The sequence below is a fragment of the Salvia hispanica genome, chromosome 1, assembly GCF_029641045.1.
Source record: "Salvia hispanica isolate PSC_SH4W2 chromosome 1, Shi_PSC_v1, whole genome shotgun sequence".
Taxonomy (NCBI): domain Eukaryota; kingdom Viridiplantae; phylum Streptophyta; class Magnoliopsida; order Lamiales; family Lamiaceae; genus Salvia; species Salvia hispanica.
Window position 1 is genome coordinate 40,061,603 of NC_142692.1, and position 18,523 is coordinate 40,080,125.

The 18,523-nt window shown below is 35.4% G+C and overlaps 1 protein-coding gene across 1 annotated transcript; it reads left to right on the forward strand.

Annotated features, from left to right (window-relative positions):
- The first annotated feature begins 12,928 nt into the window (after positions 1–12,928).
- Positions 12,929–18,523, forward strand: LOC125222921 (oxysterol-binding protein-related protein 1C-like). The gene is made up of 10 exons (XM_048125812.2): positions 12,929–13,733; positions 14,183–14,539; positions 15,336–15,432; positions 15,752–16,194; positions 16,464–16,619; positions 16,827–16,994; positions 17,076–17,216; positions 17,457–17,678; positions 17,980–18,093; positions 18,176–18,523. Exons 1-10 carry the CDS (start codon positions 13,224–13,226, stop codon positions 18,338–18,340), a joined length of 2,373 nt encoding a protein of 790 aa, XP_047981769.1. The 5' UTR covers positions 12,929–13,223; the 3' UTR covers positions 18,341–18,523.

Consider the following 18,523-nt stretch of genomic DNA (forward strand, 5'->3'; position numbering starts at 1 on the left):
TATATATATATAGGGATGTATTCAAATACTTTTCTAATATTATGTTCTATTGTTCTTTTTAATCTTGGTCTTCCATTTTAGAGATCTAATGGCCCAAAATAAAGGCTGATTTATTTACTTTTAATCCTTAAAATTCACGACAAGGGCTGATTAGTAATACATAATGGAGTTGGTTATGGTAACTCCTTGATTTTCTCCATATCATGATCCCAGCGGTTTTTTTTACAGAAATAATCGATACACTATTTTTCTTTCTCGAATCTTTCTCCCTTTTTCTCTATTGAAGACATTCCAACGTTGAAGACAAGCGTTGTTGAAACATTATCCGTAAACTATTATTTTTGGTTTGTCGTCGAAAACCGTTTTTGGGAGCAATCGTTGATTGATTTCGTTTTCTACAAAATGGAAAAAGGTAATTAAATTTCTCCATTGTACGATTATAAAACCGATTGGCTCACTTGAATACCGATTAGTTGGAGTAATGGTTTATTGTAAATAATTTTTTGTGATCGATACAATAAGTTTTTATGGTCGTTTCCGTAGTCTGTACGTGTTTGTATATTTGGCGCAAGTTTCATTTATTCCCCAAGGGTTTAGCAATGCTTGGGAGCTGGGGTGTAGTACGTAGTAATTACCACGTCTTCTCTTCAAAGTGAACGAGTTTCAGTTAATCCTCTAGGGTTTACAACTCCGCTGGGTTAGGTAGTTCTTTTTACCTATACACGTAATGGACATGTAGCATTATATAATGTAACATCCCGGAATTTAGAACCCTAAATTAAAGCCCTAGAATTAATTATTTGATGACGTGGAGTCGTGAATGCTTTTATTTCATGAGTTGATATGGTCGATTTGAGTTAGGGTTTGTATTGAAAGTTTGAAAAGTCAAACCTATTTAATTTAATGATGTGGCATGTGATATATTAAGTTATGAGACTATGTGGCAATTTAATTGTTTATGGGTGAGTGAGAATATTAGAGAAAATTTCCATAAATACTTATCAGCCTAATTCTTGTAATTTTCGAACCCTAGACCCCTTGGAGAAAGAATTTCTATTTTTCCGGAATTTATTTAATCCTTGGGATATTTATCCAAATTAAATTCTAAGAGTCAATTATTTCCTTGTTTAGAGATGGAAAAATCGAGCCTCCTTATTCTTCTAGTGATTTTCGAAAATCACTATAATTGGGAAGGAAGGAATTGTTTTATTTTATTTGATTCCTTACTTGATTTCCTTCCATACCTAGAATTTAATTATTCTACCAAATCTTTCCATACTTCAAGAGATCTTGCCTTACTTTATTTTAGTCAATATTCAAGAAATCCATGCCTTATTTAAAAGGCATAGAAATCGCCCCTTACCTTGCTTCATGGAGGATTTTCCTTATTTTTATTTTGCTCCATGATATTTTATTCTATATGGAAAAATACCAAAACAAAATCTTGGCTTTTTGGAAGGCCTAATTTTTGAAAATACCATGCTAGATGCCTAGCCTATTTTTGTTAATTCTTCTTCCCTACTTCACAATATTATTTTATTTATTTATTTAATTGGGAGAATGAGATCTTACCAAATATTCTATTCTAATTACCTAAAGATCTTGTGGAACTCTATAAGTAAGAACCAAAACCCCAACCCTAGCCCCCATATTTTCGGCCCTCTCCATCACACACACTCTCTCAATTTTTCTCCTACATTACTCCATTAATCTTTCATCCTTTGAGAAGAAATTGAAGTTTAATCCAAGAACTTTGAAGAATCAAGGCTAATACTTGTTTTCTACCGATTGTTTTTCGCTAAAGAGGTATTTTTGTTTAAGAGTTATGTTTGTTCTTCTTCTACCTCTTCTTTTTCTTCTTCCAACCGATTAATCGGTCTTCTTGAACCCTCATGCATCTTAGTTGAGTGAAAGAGGGATAAAAAGGGATGTGGGGACATGTGTATGTGTGTGTGGCGTGTGTGTGTGTGTTGTCGTGTTGTGTAGTGTGTGTTTGATGGTTAAATAATCTTGTGCGATGAACATGATCTTGATTAATTAGTAATGATAGGATGAATCGTTGGGAAGAGGGAAAAGTAATGAGACATGCATGAGTAAGAGTAGTATTGAACCTAATTTGTGATATGTGCCTATGTGATTAAAAGGTGAAACTTTGGTTGCGAAGCCGGATAACGGAAAAGCGAAACTACTTGAAAACTAAGCAATCGAGGTGGGCTTTACTCTTAAAACTCTCTTTTATTTTGTCAAAATGTTATTCGGTGTTATAAGGGTGGTTTAACTGTTATGTCATGCCTATGTTTGTTTTAATGTGATTGTTGGATGTGCTTATACGAATTCGGGTCTGAGTATGGGCCGCAAGCCCTACCAGGCTGTGTACACAATGGGATCGAGAGCCATCCTTGCTAGTCGGCCGGTCTCGTGGGCGAAAAGTGTGGCCACACTTTCGTCGCACCATGGAATGATTTTTAATTGATGAGAAAATGGGAGGTTATTTTGACTGGCCAGTCTATGAAAATATATTTTGTGATACTCGTGATATTCCTTTTATAACTGCTTAAAACTCGAGTTCACTTGGTAAGGGTGGCATAACTTATAAAATGTTTTGGCAACGAGCTCACTGAGTATTTCAAAATACTCAGCCCTGCATGTGTTTTCCTTATGTGCAGGTTGAATGACGATGAGTGGTGGCGGGTATTGAGCAGATTAATGAATTAAAAAGGATATGTTGAACTTCAAGCGTAGTTGTGTCTTCATACATAGCTATACTTTCTCTTGGTCGTTTTCCGCCGAATTTCTGATATACTTTAGAATTTCTTTTTGGAATATTTGCATCTTGCCTTCGGTTTGAAGCCTTAGTCTTTTCTTGTGATTTCGTCTGGGATAATGAGCCGTGCTCACTAGATATTTTGATCGTCATTTATGATATTTTTCTTCCTTTAATCTTCTAGGTTAAGTTGTTGCATTTAATACTCTGATATCTCTTTCAATTCTTTTGGTCAATACTCTTTAAATGAAACCCTAGCCTATGTTTACTTCTTTGGAGTCGGTTTTGGGTAGCAGCCGCCGCATTTATTGTACCCTAGGAGGGCGGGCTGTTACATATAATGCCTATAATAGACTCTGTAATGAACGATTTATGATATGTAATGCATATGTTTGCTGAGGCGTTTTTTCTCTCGTTTTATATAGTGTTGTATGTTTGGCGCACGTTTCATTTATTCCCCAAGGGTTTAGCAATCCTTGGGGGCTAGGGTGTAGTATGTAGTAAGTACCCCGTCTTATCTTCAAAGTGAATGAGTTTCAGTGGATCCTCTAGGGTTTTCAATTCGGTTGGGTTAGGGAGTTCTTTTAACATATACACATACTGGACATGTAGCATTATATAATGCGTATATTAGACATTGTAATGAACGATTTATGATACGAAATGCATATGTTTGTTGAGTCGTTTTTTCTCTCGTTTTATACAGTGTTGGTTATACCTAAATGTTCTCCAGATTTGAAGCATGTGGTTGGTCAGAAGTTCCAATCGCTTGATTTTGGTTTCGTGTTCTACGATGTATATGCCCGCGCTGTTGGTTTTGATACGCGCAAACAAGGCATGAGGAAGACAGACGGTGTTACTACTTGGTACTCTGTTGTATGCAATAGGGAGGGCAGCAAGAAGTCGAGCGAGGCTCATGCTAGCAGCTCTGCGAGCCGCCTGATTTCAAAGAGAGAAAAGGCTATAAAGAAGGCAAAAAGACCTCTTAGACAGTGTAAGGCATGCTATGAGATGGGCCATCACGACTCTAGAAACTGTCCAATGCTTAAAGAGATGGCGAAGGAGAAAGAGCTTTGCAAGGGAAAGAGGAAATCTTGATGTTTTTTGTACCTACTAACATTGTTAGTTTTCATTTTCGGTCTAGTCTTATTAAAACCAACAGTTTATGCATAATAAATCTGCATTTTTTGGACGTTAATGTGCATTATAAGTGAAGAAATTGTTCATTATTTTTTTCTAGCTATTAACTTATCACTTTAAACGTTTTATGCATAGTAAATTTGCATTTTAAGACCGTTAATGTGCATTACAATTACAGATGTTTTCATTATTTAGTTGTAGCGTTTAACTTTATATTACAAAAAATTGTATTAGCCTTGCATTATTAACCTTTTACCGTACATTATCATTCATGAATATGTACATTATTGCAAGCAACGAATAAACTTGTTGTAGATTCCATTTCTGGATCAGGTCATCAATAAGCACATTATGTCCATTATTCGATTTATTTCTCCAATTAATCTTAACAAGCCTAGCAAGTGTTCATCAAAATCCAGTTAACTTGTTAGCCTTTTTCACATTATTAATCAGTACATTGGCATTACTTGGATCATTACATACATTATATATGCTTTAGTTATCAAGAGTTATGTATTGTTCAAAACTGCCCAACAAATAAGTCGTCTTTTTAACCTTCTAAAATGCATTATCCAAAAAAAACTACATTGTTCAAAAAAATGTAAATAGCGTTTCAATGACTGCTACTCCAATCAATTCAGCCTGTACTCTTCGATCCACTTCTCGAAGACGAACTTAGGCGGCCTCTCCTTCCAAAACTCGGTGGCATATCTATGGTTGTTTGCACCTTTGGAGTTATGTGCGGAAGTCAGCAGCGCAGTAGCAACCTTAATTCTGAACATTTCCAAGTCGCCTTAGCACCTTCTGGGCTAAGGCGATTGGAATCAAATCGTCAATCGCTTGGTCAAAAGCAGTTCGTCATTGCTTAGATGTTGTAGTACAGAATAGCAAACAGAGATGTATAAGTTTGTGTTTTGTGTAATGCATAAACCAATAGTCAGTGAAAACATAATGCCAAAAACCTAATAGAGTAATGCTCACATTCCAGCACATAATGCACGAAATTAAATGACATTCACTACACCAAACACCAGTTATGCAAATCAACCCATAGAATCTACAAATCACATGATGCACAGTCGATGCTAATATAATGCAATGAATTAGACATATAATGTAACTAACAGTAAGTCATGCTTTTCATTTTATAATGCAATAAATCAGACTACTAATGCAGTAAGTAATGTCCAATGTGAAATGCAACATACCAAACTAATAAGAGGGAACATCTTTTTTAGTCCACGAACTTTGCCAAAGTATCATTTTAGGTCCGTGAACTTTGAAAATATCATTTCAGGTCCATCAACTATGGGTTAATATCATATGAAGTACTTTTTTACTATTTCTAAGTTTTTCTAGACGAAAATACCCTCGATACCTTAAAGGATATATATGTTTAATAAACTTATCATATACTCATATTTTTTATAAATATCTTTACAATATATTTTTGACGAATTTTCTAAATATAATTTGACCTTCAATATTATCACTTAATTATTTGACAAGTAAAATTGCTTCTTCAATTTTTATATTAAAGAATTTTAAAATTGAATAAAGAACTTTTCTTTAATAATAAAAAATTTAATAAGGATCTTTTCTTGCATGTCACTTAATTACAAAATTAAGTGATAATATTGAAGGTCAAATTATATTTTAAAAATTCATCAAAAATATATAGTAAAGATATTTATAAAAAATATGAGTATAGGATAAGTTTATTAAAAATATATACCCATTAAGGTATCAAGGGTATTTTTGTCCAAAAAAACTTGGAAATAGTTAAAAAGTACTTCAAATGATATTAACCCATAGTTGATGGACCTGAAATGATATTTTCAAAGTTCACGGACCTAAAATGATACTTTGGCAAAGTTCGTGGACCAAAAAAGATGTTCCCTCAACTAATAATGCCTAATTGAAATTAATACCAATCATAATGCACAGATTAGCCTACATAATTCACAAAACCAACAAATAATGCATCAAAACAGGGGCACCAAGTATGTAACCTTCAAATAATTCATGCAATCATATAACATTCACTGAACCAAATACCGATTGCTTATTGATTCTCAAAATTAATCAAAGAATGAACTCAGGAGCATTGAGCTTCTCCAGTTATGCAAACCAACCCATAGACTCTACAGATCACACGATGCACAGCCGATGCTAATATAATGCAATGAATCAGACATATAATGTAACTAACAGTAAGTCATGCTTCTCATTTTATAATGCAATAAATCAGACTACTAATGCAGTAATGTCCAATGTGTAATTCACAAAACCAACAAATAATGCATCAAAACAGGGGCATCAAAACAGGCTTGTGTATGTTCTGTCTCTCTTCGTCATTCGTTCTCTGTAAGACACAAAATCGACATCAGTTTCATTCTTGAATCCAAATCCACTACAAACCCAGAAAGCTACCGAAAATGACGCAATTTTACAGAATCGAAAACAAAAACGACCAAATCAGTAAAGGTTTGAACCCTAAAATCGACGAAGCAAAAAAATAACTCAGAAATCAACTACACACTTCAATAATGAGAAGAACCCTAAATCAAATGCTCACAATCTCATATTTTCCAAAAGAAAACAACCACAACTTTTGTGCATTATTCGAAATCGAAGTTCAATGGACGCTAAAAACTGTGAATCGCCTACTACATTGTCTCCTAAAAGTAGACAATCGACGATTAGGAGTGTTTCTAACTCAAGAAAGGGATTTTTGAAGCACACCATTTTCGTTAGTTCCTCTTTAATCGACGATCGGCGGCACGCTCAAAACAAAACCGAAACTTTGTAGTTGTGAATCGTCGATCCACGGTGCTCTTCACAACGAAAATCGACGGTGAGTGCATTTTCGACAGTGAAACGGCGTCGGAGGGTTGAATAAATGGTGAAAATCGTCTTCTGGATTGATTTTGGTGGGAGGAAGTGGCGGTTAGGGTTTGGAAATGGGTGGGAATTGGGGGAGACGAGATTGAGTCGTGGGTTTGAGGAGTGAGACGGTTGGAATGAGAGAGAGAGAGAGAGAGAGTGAGTAGATGGAAGGTCTATGAAAATCCCACTGAAATCTCGCTCCTTCCGTTTTAATTCATGGTTGTTTTACAGTTTTACCCATATAATGAACAGAAACAATCTAATAATGCAACACGGGATGATTTTGTGAGGCTTCATCTAATCCGTCCATCATACTAATCTAATGGTTGATATTAAGAAGGAAATAGAGTCTAAGGGGTAAGGGGGCAATAGGACCCTAATACTCCCCTACCCTATATATATATATAGAGAGAGAGAGAGTTGTGATCAATGTCGAACCAATTTTAAAGACCGAACTAGAGACCAAATCTGGGCCATTAGATCTAGTTCTTTTGATGAGATGTGCTGCAGTGAAAATTTTTTCTGCTTCATTACTAGCCCATTTTACTTCATTGTATAGGTTTATTACTTCATTCTGTACCTAATACCTTGAAACTACAACATGTTTTTACTTGCTTCCAGTAGGTTTTGAAATGATTCAACATATGTTTCATTCAAATTCATTGACGTGGGTTTTTGCTTGATTAACATTTAAAAATGCAATTTATTCAAGTGGGTTTATTACTTCATTCAGGAACGTTATTACTTCATTGGATAAGATTTTTACTTCATTCCAGTAGGACTTCAAATGCTTCTACACATACTTTATTCCAATAATTTATTACATTGTTCCATGTGTTTATTAAACCAATATTAGCGCCATGGCGGTGGTGATGGATATTGTAGAGAGAAAGAACGGCACGCAACAGCGAAACCACATTTACGTACTTGAATGAAGTAAAAACCTACTGGAATGAAGTAAAAACCTACTAGAATGAAGTAAAAACCTACTAGAATGAAGTAATATATTCTGGAACGAAGTTAAATCTTCGTAACATGTTAGTATGACTTATTTACCTTCGGATGAATTAAAATAGGCTCGTGATGAAGGCGAAAATAATTTATAAATTTTTGTATCTTATCCATAAAAAACTAGATCTAAAAGCCCTAATTTAGTAGGGTTTGGTGGTTCGGTCTTTAAGAGTGGATTTGTGGATAATGGGACTAATATATATATATATATATATATGGGAGCACTTGGGTGCCCCCTTATTTAGAGTCACAACGTACATCCAATCTGGTGTTGCCATATGGCACAAAACATGCAATATTTTAAACACAAAAATGCAATCTAGTTGTACATGCATTTTCGCAGATTGCATTTTTGTTGTATGTAAATTGCATTTTATAGTGTTGAGTTTTGCATTTTCACATAAATTGCATTTTTTATTGTTAAGTTTTGCATTTTCACATATAAAAATGCAATCCGTCTATATATAAAATGCAATTTAAACAGTCAATATCTAAAATGCAAAACTTAACAATAAAAAATGCAATCTGCATATAACAAAAATGCAATCTGCCGAAATTCATTTATAGCTTCTACAAATGCGTATTGCATTTTTCTGTATACAATATTGCATTTTTCGTGCCATGTGGCAGCACGTGGTTGGATGTACGTTGTAACTTTAAAATTAGTTGTTATACTAGTACACCCCTATATATATATATATATATATATATATAGGGGAGCACTAGGGTGCCCCCTTATTTAGAGTCACAACGTACATCCAATCTGGTGCTGCCATGTGGCACAAAACATGCAATATTTTATACACAAAAATGCAATCTAGTTGTATATGCATTTTCGCAGATTGCATTTTTGTTGTATGTAAATTGCATTTTATAGTGTTGAGTTTTGCATTTTCACATAAATTGCATTTTTTATTGTTAAGTTTTGCATTTTCACATATAAAAATGCAATCCGTCTATATATAAAATGCAATTTAAACAGTCAATATCTAAAATGCAAAACTTAACAATAAAAAATGCAATCTGCATATAACAAAAATGCAATCCGCCAAAATTCATTTATAGCTTCGTGTACTAGTATAACAACTAATTTTAAAGTTACAACGTACATCCAACCACGTGCTGCCACATGGCACGAAAAATGCAATATTGTATACAGAAAAATGCAATACGCATTTGTAGAAGCTATAAATGAATTTTGGCGGATTGCATTTTTGTTATATGCAGATTGCATTATTTATTGTCAAGTTTTGCATTTTAGATATTGACTGTTTAAATTGCATTTTATATATAGACGGATTGCATTTTTATATGTGAAAATGCAAAACTCAACAATAAAAAATGCAATTTATGTGAAAATGCAAAACCCAACACTATAAAATGCAATTTACATACAACAAAAATGCAATCTGCGAAAATGCATGTACAACTAGATTGCATTTTTGTGTTTAAAATATTGCATTTTTCGTGTCACATGGCAGCACCAGATTGGATGTACGTTGTGACTCTAAATAAGGAGGCACCCAATATATATATATATATATATAGGGGAGCATTATGGTCCAAGTGGACCTTAAGTGTTAAGTTCAAATGTATTTTTAGCCTTAGGATTAACTTGATGGATGGTTGAGATTCATAATATACATCCTTCTCCGTGTTACATTATTGGCAATTCCGAATTACATTATAGGGGTATATTTGGAACATCACCTAAATCACACGTTTTCAAAATGGAAGTTCCGAAATTTGCTACAATTCATTCCAACCAACCTCCCACATTCTCCTCACTCTCGATTTCTCACTCCAAAAGCAGCCCAATTGACTACAAAACCTAGTTCTCTAAAAATCTCTACACATTCAACCCTATTCTTCTTTGTCACTACATTCCCTCACTCTCAATTTAGCATCACTGACCCTAGGCGAATCCTTCTCCACTTTGCACGACCACGACGATGGTGGGACACGGCGGCGGCGGTAGAATCGACCCTAGCCTTTACAATTGAAACGGCGGCGGGGATTGAGTTTTTTTTTTTTATATAGCTTTGTAGTCCATTGATTCGACTGAGTTAATACCAAGATTGGATTTTTGTTTTACATTATTGAGATTAATTGTAGTATTGTGATGTTTTAATACCAACATAATGATTTGTTCATTCAGTTCTAATCAATGAAAAAAGGGAAGAACATGGTCAAAAGAGGGCGACCATTCAAGACCAATTCGAACACCAAAGATGGTAAGCTTTGTCTATCTGTTAAGGATTGTGATCTTGAACTCTGAATAATGTAACAGATTAAGGATTGTGGTGATATTTTTTTTTATGTGCTCTGTTTCATTGTTCATAAGAGACTGATACATTATGCAATACACACCAAGTATTGACAGAAATACATTATGCAATACACAATCCAGAATAACGTATAGCATATTTGTTAACATTGTTGTCATCCGCACAAGGTCTGGAATGCAAGGTGTTTGTGCTATACGTTACATTATTAAGTCCAATCAGTACATTAAATCAGTGCTTAGACAGTAATATATGATAATAAAAGCAATAATGTAAACAAATGTGCAAGGTTATGTACATTATTGATGTTCATTTTTTGTACTAGTTGTCGTTACATTATTCAAGGTTGTTGTATACATTATTTCATAGTCAGCATACATCAGTGGCCATGTTTGTACTACATTATTGTGGATTGTTGTGTACATTATTTGTGCTATAGTTTACATTATTTACCCCAGTTTGGTACATTAAAACATATTCATTATGTAGTAATGTATGCTCTCTACGGCAATAATGTAAACGACACAAGTCTCATGTTGGTATGTTGATACATTATTCATTTGGTGATGTAACATTATTCATTTTCAGCATGTCTTTATTTTAACACATATATGACGTATATTGTCCAACATACGATTATAATCTCACTTTTATTATGAACTTTTAAACAGGGTCGAAGAGGACAAGAGTAGATTATAAAAATGACTTTGATGATTACTTTAAGGAGATGGATGTAGAGGATGTACGGGACGGAGGTCGTCGAAAAAGGGATGATGTACTCTATTTTAGGAGAACATGAACAGTGTATCAGAATTTTGTACTCCATTTAGTATTGCAAATGTAATGTAGTACTACATATTATTTTCTATGTTGACAATATTCGTGGAATATATTACATTATTTAACAAATTATGTTTCAGTATGTTATTCATCATGTATAAAAGTTTATTATCTTAAATAATGTAAACCTACTTCATCAATAATGTAAGTAGTTACAACTTAATCATGTGGAATTATATACTTGGTTAAACAATGATGGAATAACAAGATACCAGTATAAAATATCATTATGTAGAATTCATTAATACGATAAGAAATATTAAATGAAAGAATGCCTATGTTTTGCAATCTGTATTTGAAATAGATAAAATGATGTGAATAAATTAATTAAGGTAACTAATCTAGAAGTTAACTAAAATAAAATCACGTCATGGTTTAAAGAATGAGAGATTCAAGGGATTGCAAATAACCGTCCAATATGTAATCTCCCATATATGCCCTTTTTTATTTTTTTAATAATTTCCAGCAATTCCACATGGGAAAATACAGGACATTAGATTGATAAATTGAATGGATGAGATCTGCTTGGATATTTGACAAAAAATCAGTTATGGACCTGATCACATCCCTATATATATATATATATATATATATATATATATATATATATATAGGGGAGCACTAGGGCGCATCCTTAATTAGAGTGCTAACGTACATCCAACCACGTGCTGCCATGTGGCACGAAAAATGCAATATTATATATATAAAAATGCCATACACATTTGTGAAGTTGTTCATGCATTTCCGCAGATTGCATTTTAGTTATAGGAAAATTGCATTTTTTATGGTTAAGTTTTGCATTTTCACATAAATTGCATTTTATTTTGTTAAGTTTTGCATTTTCACATATATAAATGCAATCCGTATAGATATAAAATGCAAATTAAACAGTCAATATCGAAAATGCAAAACTCAACAATAAAAAATGCAATCTGCATATAACAAAAATGCAATCTGTCGAAATTCAATTATAACTTTTACAAATGCATATTGCATTTTTCTGTATATAATATTGCATTTTTCGTGCCACGTGGCAGCACGTGATTGGATGTACGTTAGCACTTTAAAATTAGTTAGCATATTAGTACATCCCTATATATATATATATATATATATATATATATATATATATAAATGCTACAGTAAAACGGTTCGACCGGTTGGACCAGTTGAACCATGAACAAGTAGCCTCGCCGGAACGCTCCCGTTTTTAAAACATTGATAAAAACGTACCTAACTTTAGAGACTTCCCATTGCCCTTTTTTTATTTTAAAAGTCCATTACGGAAGACCTTAGATAAAAAAAAAAGACTTATCAAAATTGTATACAATTAAATGAGTAATGATATAAAATATGACAATTATTCAGAAATATGTAAAGTATTTTATAATTTAAGCTATATGGAGTAGTATATATGTGCAGAAAAAGTTTAAAAGAGAAGAAGCATCCAACTAAGTTGAAAGTGAATCGAGTCCCCACAAATCTAGAGACAAATCGCAGCTAATGCGGCCATCATTTGTTCCCGATAAAATGTGTATAGTATTATTTTAGTATTTATTATTATAGGTGGGTGCCCAAAATACAAATTCTTTCAACACAGCTGGGTTGGTAATGACGTGGTTGTGTTTTTATTTTTTCCCTTTTTAAATTATAGGTGATAATAGTGGGGGAAAATAGAAATTTCGAAAGTTACTAATTTTTAAATATTTTTATTTGGCTTATATTAATTTTCGTAAAATAAATGTAATACAAAAATCTCTCTAAATATAAAGCTGAAAAATATCCAAGTTAAATAAGATAATACTATAAAAATATTTTAACATTAATATATTCAATAATTAAATTTATTCACCTTCAATTATTTACTAGTAGTCCTAATTTATTAACTTCAATTAAAAATAAATCCTAAAAAGTAAATGCAACATAATTTAGCTGCCACGTTGCTCCATTTCGTTTTCCCACCCGTCACTGTCACCCCCACCCCCAAAACCGCCGGCCGTGACCTAAATTTAAACGCCACCGCCACCGTCACAACTGCCAAGTCATCAACGCCGCCGGAAAATCCTCCCCTCTCCAAATCCAATCCAATAAATTCCATACACACAAAAACCGCAAAATCTCTAATCCACTTGAATAACTTGAATCCTTCCTCCAAATTCCACCGCCTAATTTCGCGCATTTCAATTCGCTTCTCCGCCACCACCGATTTGCCGCTCGCCGCGAATTCCGGGGAACGATCGGTGCAATTTCCATGACGCATCGATCCAAATTATGCTAAAGTCAATCCGTGTGCTATGCATCATTTCTGCTGCATCACATCGATGAGCATCCACACCAACTCCGACTTGCCGCCTCCTCCTCCCCCTCTCCCGCCGTCGGGCGATCCGGTCATCGGAAGGAGCCTGAGCGCGGTGGTGTCTAGGGCTCTCTCGTCGCGCGATTCGCTTCTGGATCATGGCTTCTCGTTCAATAGCAATGTATTCAGCCGTAGCCTGAGTCAGAATCACACCAGCCGTGACCTGAAGATAAATGACATTGTTGGGAATGGAATTTCGGGGATTTTGCATAAGTGGGTGAACTACGGGAAGGGGTGGAGGCCTAGGTGGTTCGTTTTACAGGATGGCGTGTTGAGTTATTATAAGATCAATGGGCCGGATAGGATCAACCCGCAGACGGAGAAAGGATCGAGAGTGATTGGGGAGGAATCGATGAAGCGGTTGTCGCGGAAGTTTACCGGGCATCGCAGGACTGGGAGCTGGGGCTCCATGAAAGGCAGGAAACCTGTTGGAGAAGTTCATTTGAAGGTTCCGTTTCTTCTAATTCATTTGCATGAGATGTTATTACTACTAGCTAGTTAAATCATTTGGAAAATGTGCCATTCTTCCATATAAGATCACTATTTGCTATTATTTGCTGCTTATGTTGGGATCGTTTGAATAGTTTCTATCTTTGAAGAAATGCATCTGTTGCGTTATGCTCATTTGCAGATTAGTCTTTCGAATTTGTGGCATCGTGTTGGTGTGGATGATCGAATCTATGATTTTACTTTGATGATTATCGATTAAATAATACTGTTATTTTACTGGTGAGAGGTTTTGCCTCATCTTCCACGTTAGTGTTAATCAACAGAAGTAAGCGCATGAAGCTTTTTCCTCTCCCGTTTGTATGACTCATATGCTGGATGTGTGTGTGTGTGTATTAAAATTGAAAAATGTGGTTTCGTTGTCTTTTTCAATTGAGTAACTTTTTGTAGGTATCAACTATCAGAGCGAGCCGATCAGATGATCGGAGATTCTCAATTTTTACTGGTACAAAGAGGCTCCATCTGAGGGCTGATAGTGCAGAAGACCGCGTAGCATGGCTTGAAGCTTTGGAAGCTGTGAAGGACATGTTCCCAAGGATGTCAACTAGTGAGGTAATGGCTCCTATTGAGACTTTAACCGTCTCAACTGAAGGGTTGAGGCAGAAATTGTTGGAAGAAGGTTTGAGTGAGTCTGCGATCGAGGAGAGTGAGCAGATAATGAGGAGTGAATTTGCATCGCTGCAAAATCAGTTCAGACTCTTGAGCCAGAAGTATTGGCTCCTTACTGATACACTCCGACAGCTAGAGGTATGTGTTGGTTATGGATGCAAACTCTGATAACCCAATTTCAGAATCTTCTTCAGTTTCTTTGATGTATTGTGCATGGGAATTTGGAAAATGACTTTAGTGTCCCTATGATCCATTTTAAGAGCCTGGGCTTGTGATCCATTTTTCTCTTACCTTATGCGTTATTTGAGTGGCTGCAAACATTGGGGTTTTAGCTTTCCATTCTCTGGAGTTATGAGAATGTTTTTCTTAAAATGGTTAGGAATTAGGATACCTTTGTGTATTACTACTATTATATACTCCATATATATAGTGTGACGTCCAGTGATTGAAACTTTATTTTGTTGATCCAATTAGAATTCTTTTAAGATTAGTGATTCAACATTATGCTGGGGCTGAAGTTGAGAGTGGTTTATTCCTGTAGATAAAATCTTGATTCAAGGAAAGCAAAAAATGTAAGAAGTGATGTTATCTATTCTCATGGAACAACGGTTAATTGCATTCTGCATTATGTAAAGTATATTTCCTTATACAGTCATGTTTCACAAAGAGGATCCTCTATTACTTGGTGTGTGTTTTCCTTTTGTTAGTTTCTTGTTTGCAATTTCTTCATGTTATCCGAATGGAAAATGTTCTCACACTTTCTCCTTTGCATTGGTTGGTTGTGATGGGTGATTGTGATTTTTGGTGATCAAATTCTGATATACGTTCTTGAGAATTGATCAGTGAAGTAATTCGTTGAACTGAAAGTATCTGCATACACAACTTCTTGTGCTGTCAAATTGTTTGGCTAAAATCGGCTGGTACTTTTGTGTAGACAGAAAAGGTAGATCTGGAGAATACGGTTGTCGACGAAAGCCAAAGACAGTTTAAGGATGTAGAAGCATCTGCCAGAGCAAAAGATAAGTATAGTGGTAAGGTTTCTTCGGCATATGATAAATGTTTTTGCACAAATTTGAATATGAATTTGAGATGTTGGATACAAGTTAGTGCCTCCAAGTAAGAAGCTTCTGCTACTTTCCTGTGTGATCTACGAGATGATAAAAGAGTAGACTGATATGCTGTGTCAGCCCTTAATATGTGAACTTATGTCTTGGGAATTGGGATATTATTCATTAATAGTTGGTGCTATTGTAATAGTATAAGTAGTATGAACATTTTGTTTCTTTTATGTGTATTTTCCAGTTGGATGAGCTTTTACATATCTACTACATTTTTTTTCATTTCTACTAGGAAGTGCTACTGAATCTGAAGATGAAAATGAAAGAGTGGATGTGGTTGATGAGGACACTGATGAAGAAGAGAATACTTTCTTTGACACCAGGGATTTTCTATCTTCCAGCTCTTTTAAAAGCAATGGGTCTGACTTGAGGTCATCGTCTTTTTCATCTGATGATGATGACGAGTTCAATGAAGCCGAGGATAATACTGAACCTGGCATCAAGTCTGCTGGAACAAACATTGCTCATGTTAAACGTCGGAAGAAATTGCCAGACCCTGTTGAGAAAGAGAAAGGAGTGAGCCTGTGGTCAATGATCAAGGATAACATTGGGAAGGACCTTACAAAAGTATGTCTCCCAGTCTACTTCAATGAGCCTCTCTCTTCTTTGCAGAAATGTTTTGAAGACATGGAATATTCATATCTACTAGATCGGGCCAATGAATGGGGGGAAAAGGTAAGTTGGTTCTAAGAAAATTAGATGATTCAGCTTCCTATGTTCTTGCATTGACTGATTTGACTCATTTTAAGTTACTTGTTCCTAATGCATCCTACCATATCTGGAAAACAGTTTTTTATATAAAATGCCAGTGCATATTCACAAGATTTTCTGATATTTTGTAAAAGAAATTTTCTTTGCATGATTAGCAGTTGTCAGTTTTATTCATATGTGATCCAAAGGTTTGCACCCTTAGCATCTAATCTAGGCCTTTTAATTCTGTGTAGGGCAACAGCCTTATGAGGATTCTAAATGTAGCTGCATTTGCCGTGTCTGGGTATGCCTCCACAGAGGGAAGAATCTGCAAACCATTTAACCCATTGCTGGGGGAGACTTATGAAGCAGATTATCCAGAAAAAGGCCTCCGGTTTTTCTCAGAGAAGGTCACTGCTTAATACCTGGATCAAATTATTTCTGTTTGCTTATGATTTTTTGCTCTATCTTGCATTGTTGCTAAGAGAAATAATGAAATGTACAAATAGGTAGGAAATGGGAAAGGAGATAGAATAGTCACGGCCCTTGAAAAAATCTTTTGTGTTTGCGTTTGTTGCAACCAAACAAATAGCTAACATCATTTTCTTTTTCATTAGGTTAGTCACCACCCAATGGTTGTCGCTTGCCATTGCGAGGGCACTGGCTGGAGATTCTATGGTGACAGCAATCTGAGAAGCAAATTTTGGGGTCGCTCCATTCAGCTTGATCCAGAGGGTACCTTAACTCTCGAATTTGATGATGGTGAAGTTTTCCAATGGAGCAAGGTATCAGTCAGAGAACCTGCAGCAAACACCCCCCCCCCCCGCCGGTTTTAGTTAGTAACCTGGTTCCTTGGTGTTTCGCAGGTAACAACATCTATATACAACCTTATTCTGGGAAAACTATATTGTGACCACTACGGTACAATGCGGATACAAGGTAACCGTGGTTACTCGTGCAAACTGAAATTTAAGGAGCAGTCTTTAATGGATAGAAATCCCCACCAGGTAAATTGTGTATCTAACCTTGACGATTTTGCATTTTGACAAATGATCATTTGGTGTTTCTTATGTTTTTATTGGTTGGTAACATATAGCTGTAACCAAAACTAGGATAACAACAAAAAGAACTAGGATATAGGCTCATACCCTTGTGTAGAAAACATATCCATCAAACTTATATAAAGATATAAGCTCTTTAATCTATCAGTCTAAAGGCACTGCATTAAACCAAATTTAAAATTTCAGGTTCAGGGGCTAGTCCAAGACAAGAGTGGTAAGACTGCAGCAACTTTGATTGGGAAGTGGGACACAAGCATGCATTATGTCAATGGTGAATTCAAAGGAAAAGGGCATAATTCATCAGAAGCTCACTTGCTCTGGAGACGTAGCAAGCCTCCGGAGTTCCCTACACGTTACAATTTGACACGTTTTGCCATTACACTCAATGAGCTAGTTCCAGGACTGGAGGTAAATTTTTTAGCACACGAAGTTTTAATGTGCCTTTCATCTAAGTAAGTTTAGAAGCAAATCTGCCTCTGCTTCAACACTAGTCCCACTGATGAGTGATGAGTTAATGTCATATCGTGGTCTAGATGAGTCGTGTTCTATAAGTTACTGTCTTAGTTTTGTTAAGATTCCATGACCATTATAGTGATTCCACTGAAAGCCATCTGTTGGAGCCAAGAATAACACGCGCTAAATATTATTTTTGAATCTGGCCTTTTTCTAGTTGTGTGGGTTATTATAAGCTATCACACTTTTTTTGCAGGAAAAACTGCCTCCAACAGATTCAAGACTGAGACCTGATCAAAGGTGCTTGGAAAATGGGGAATACGAGAAGGCAAATGCTGAAAAACTGAGGCTTGAGCAGAGGCAACGGCAGGTAACATATCATACCTGTTCCCTTCAATGCTTTGAATTGCCTAGCATTGCTGGTCAGCCTCTTAACACTGAGTTAATTCCAGGCGAGGAAGATGCAAGAACAAGGCTGGAAACCTCGTTGGTTCGCCAAAGAATCCAATTCTTATCGCTACATTGGCGGGTATTGGGAAGCTAGGGAACAAAGCAACTGGGAAGGATGCCCGGATATTTTTGGTCAAGTGCCTCCGGATCAGATTCCGAACGAGTGAGGCACCTCATTTTTTTTTTCAATTTTCATGATAGTCTGTAGGTAAACATTGAAAAAACAGCTGATGATTCATGGTAGATGTGTATAGTTTTTTCGAAATTTGAAGATATACATTCTTGAAACTCTGAGATTTCCTTTGTAGACAAACCATTCCTTTCAAATATAAGGTACATAATTAATTTCA

Excerpts from the sequence above, each read along its gene's own strand:
- LOC125222921 (XM_048125812.2), top strand. The coding sequence starts at position 13,224 with ATGCATCATTTCTGCTGCATCACATCGATGAGCATCCACACCAACTCC. Across the intron at positions 16,195-16,463 it reads CCAATGAATGGGGGGAAAAG|GGCAACAGCCTTATGAGGAT; the intron begins GTAAGTTGGTTC and ends AATTCTGTGTAG. Across the intron at positions 17,679-17,979 it reads AGCTAGTTCCAGGACTGGAG|GAAAAACTGCCTCCAACAGA; the intron begins GTAAATTTTTTA and ends CTTTTTTTGCAG.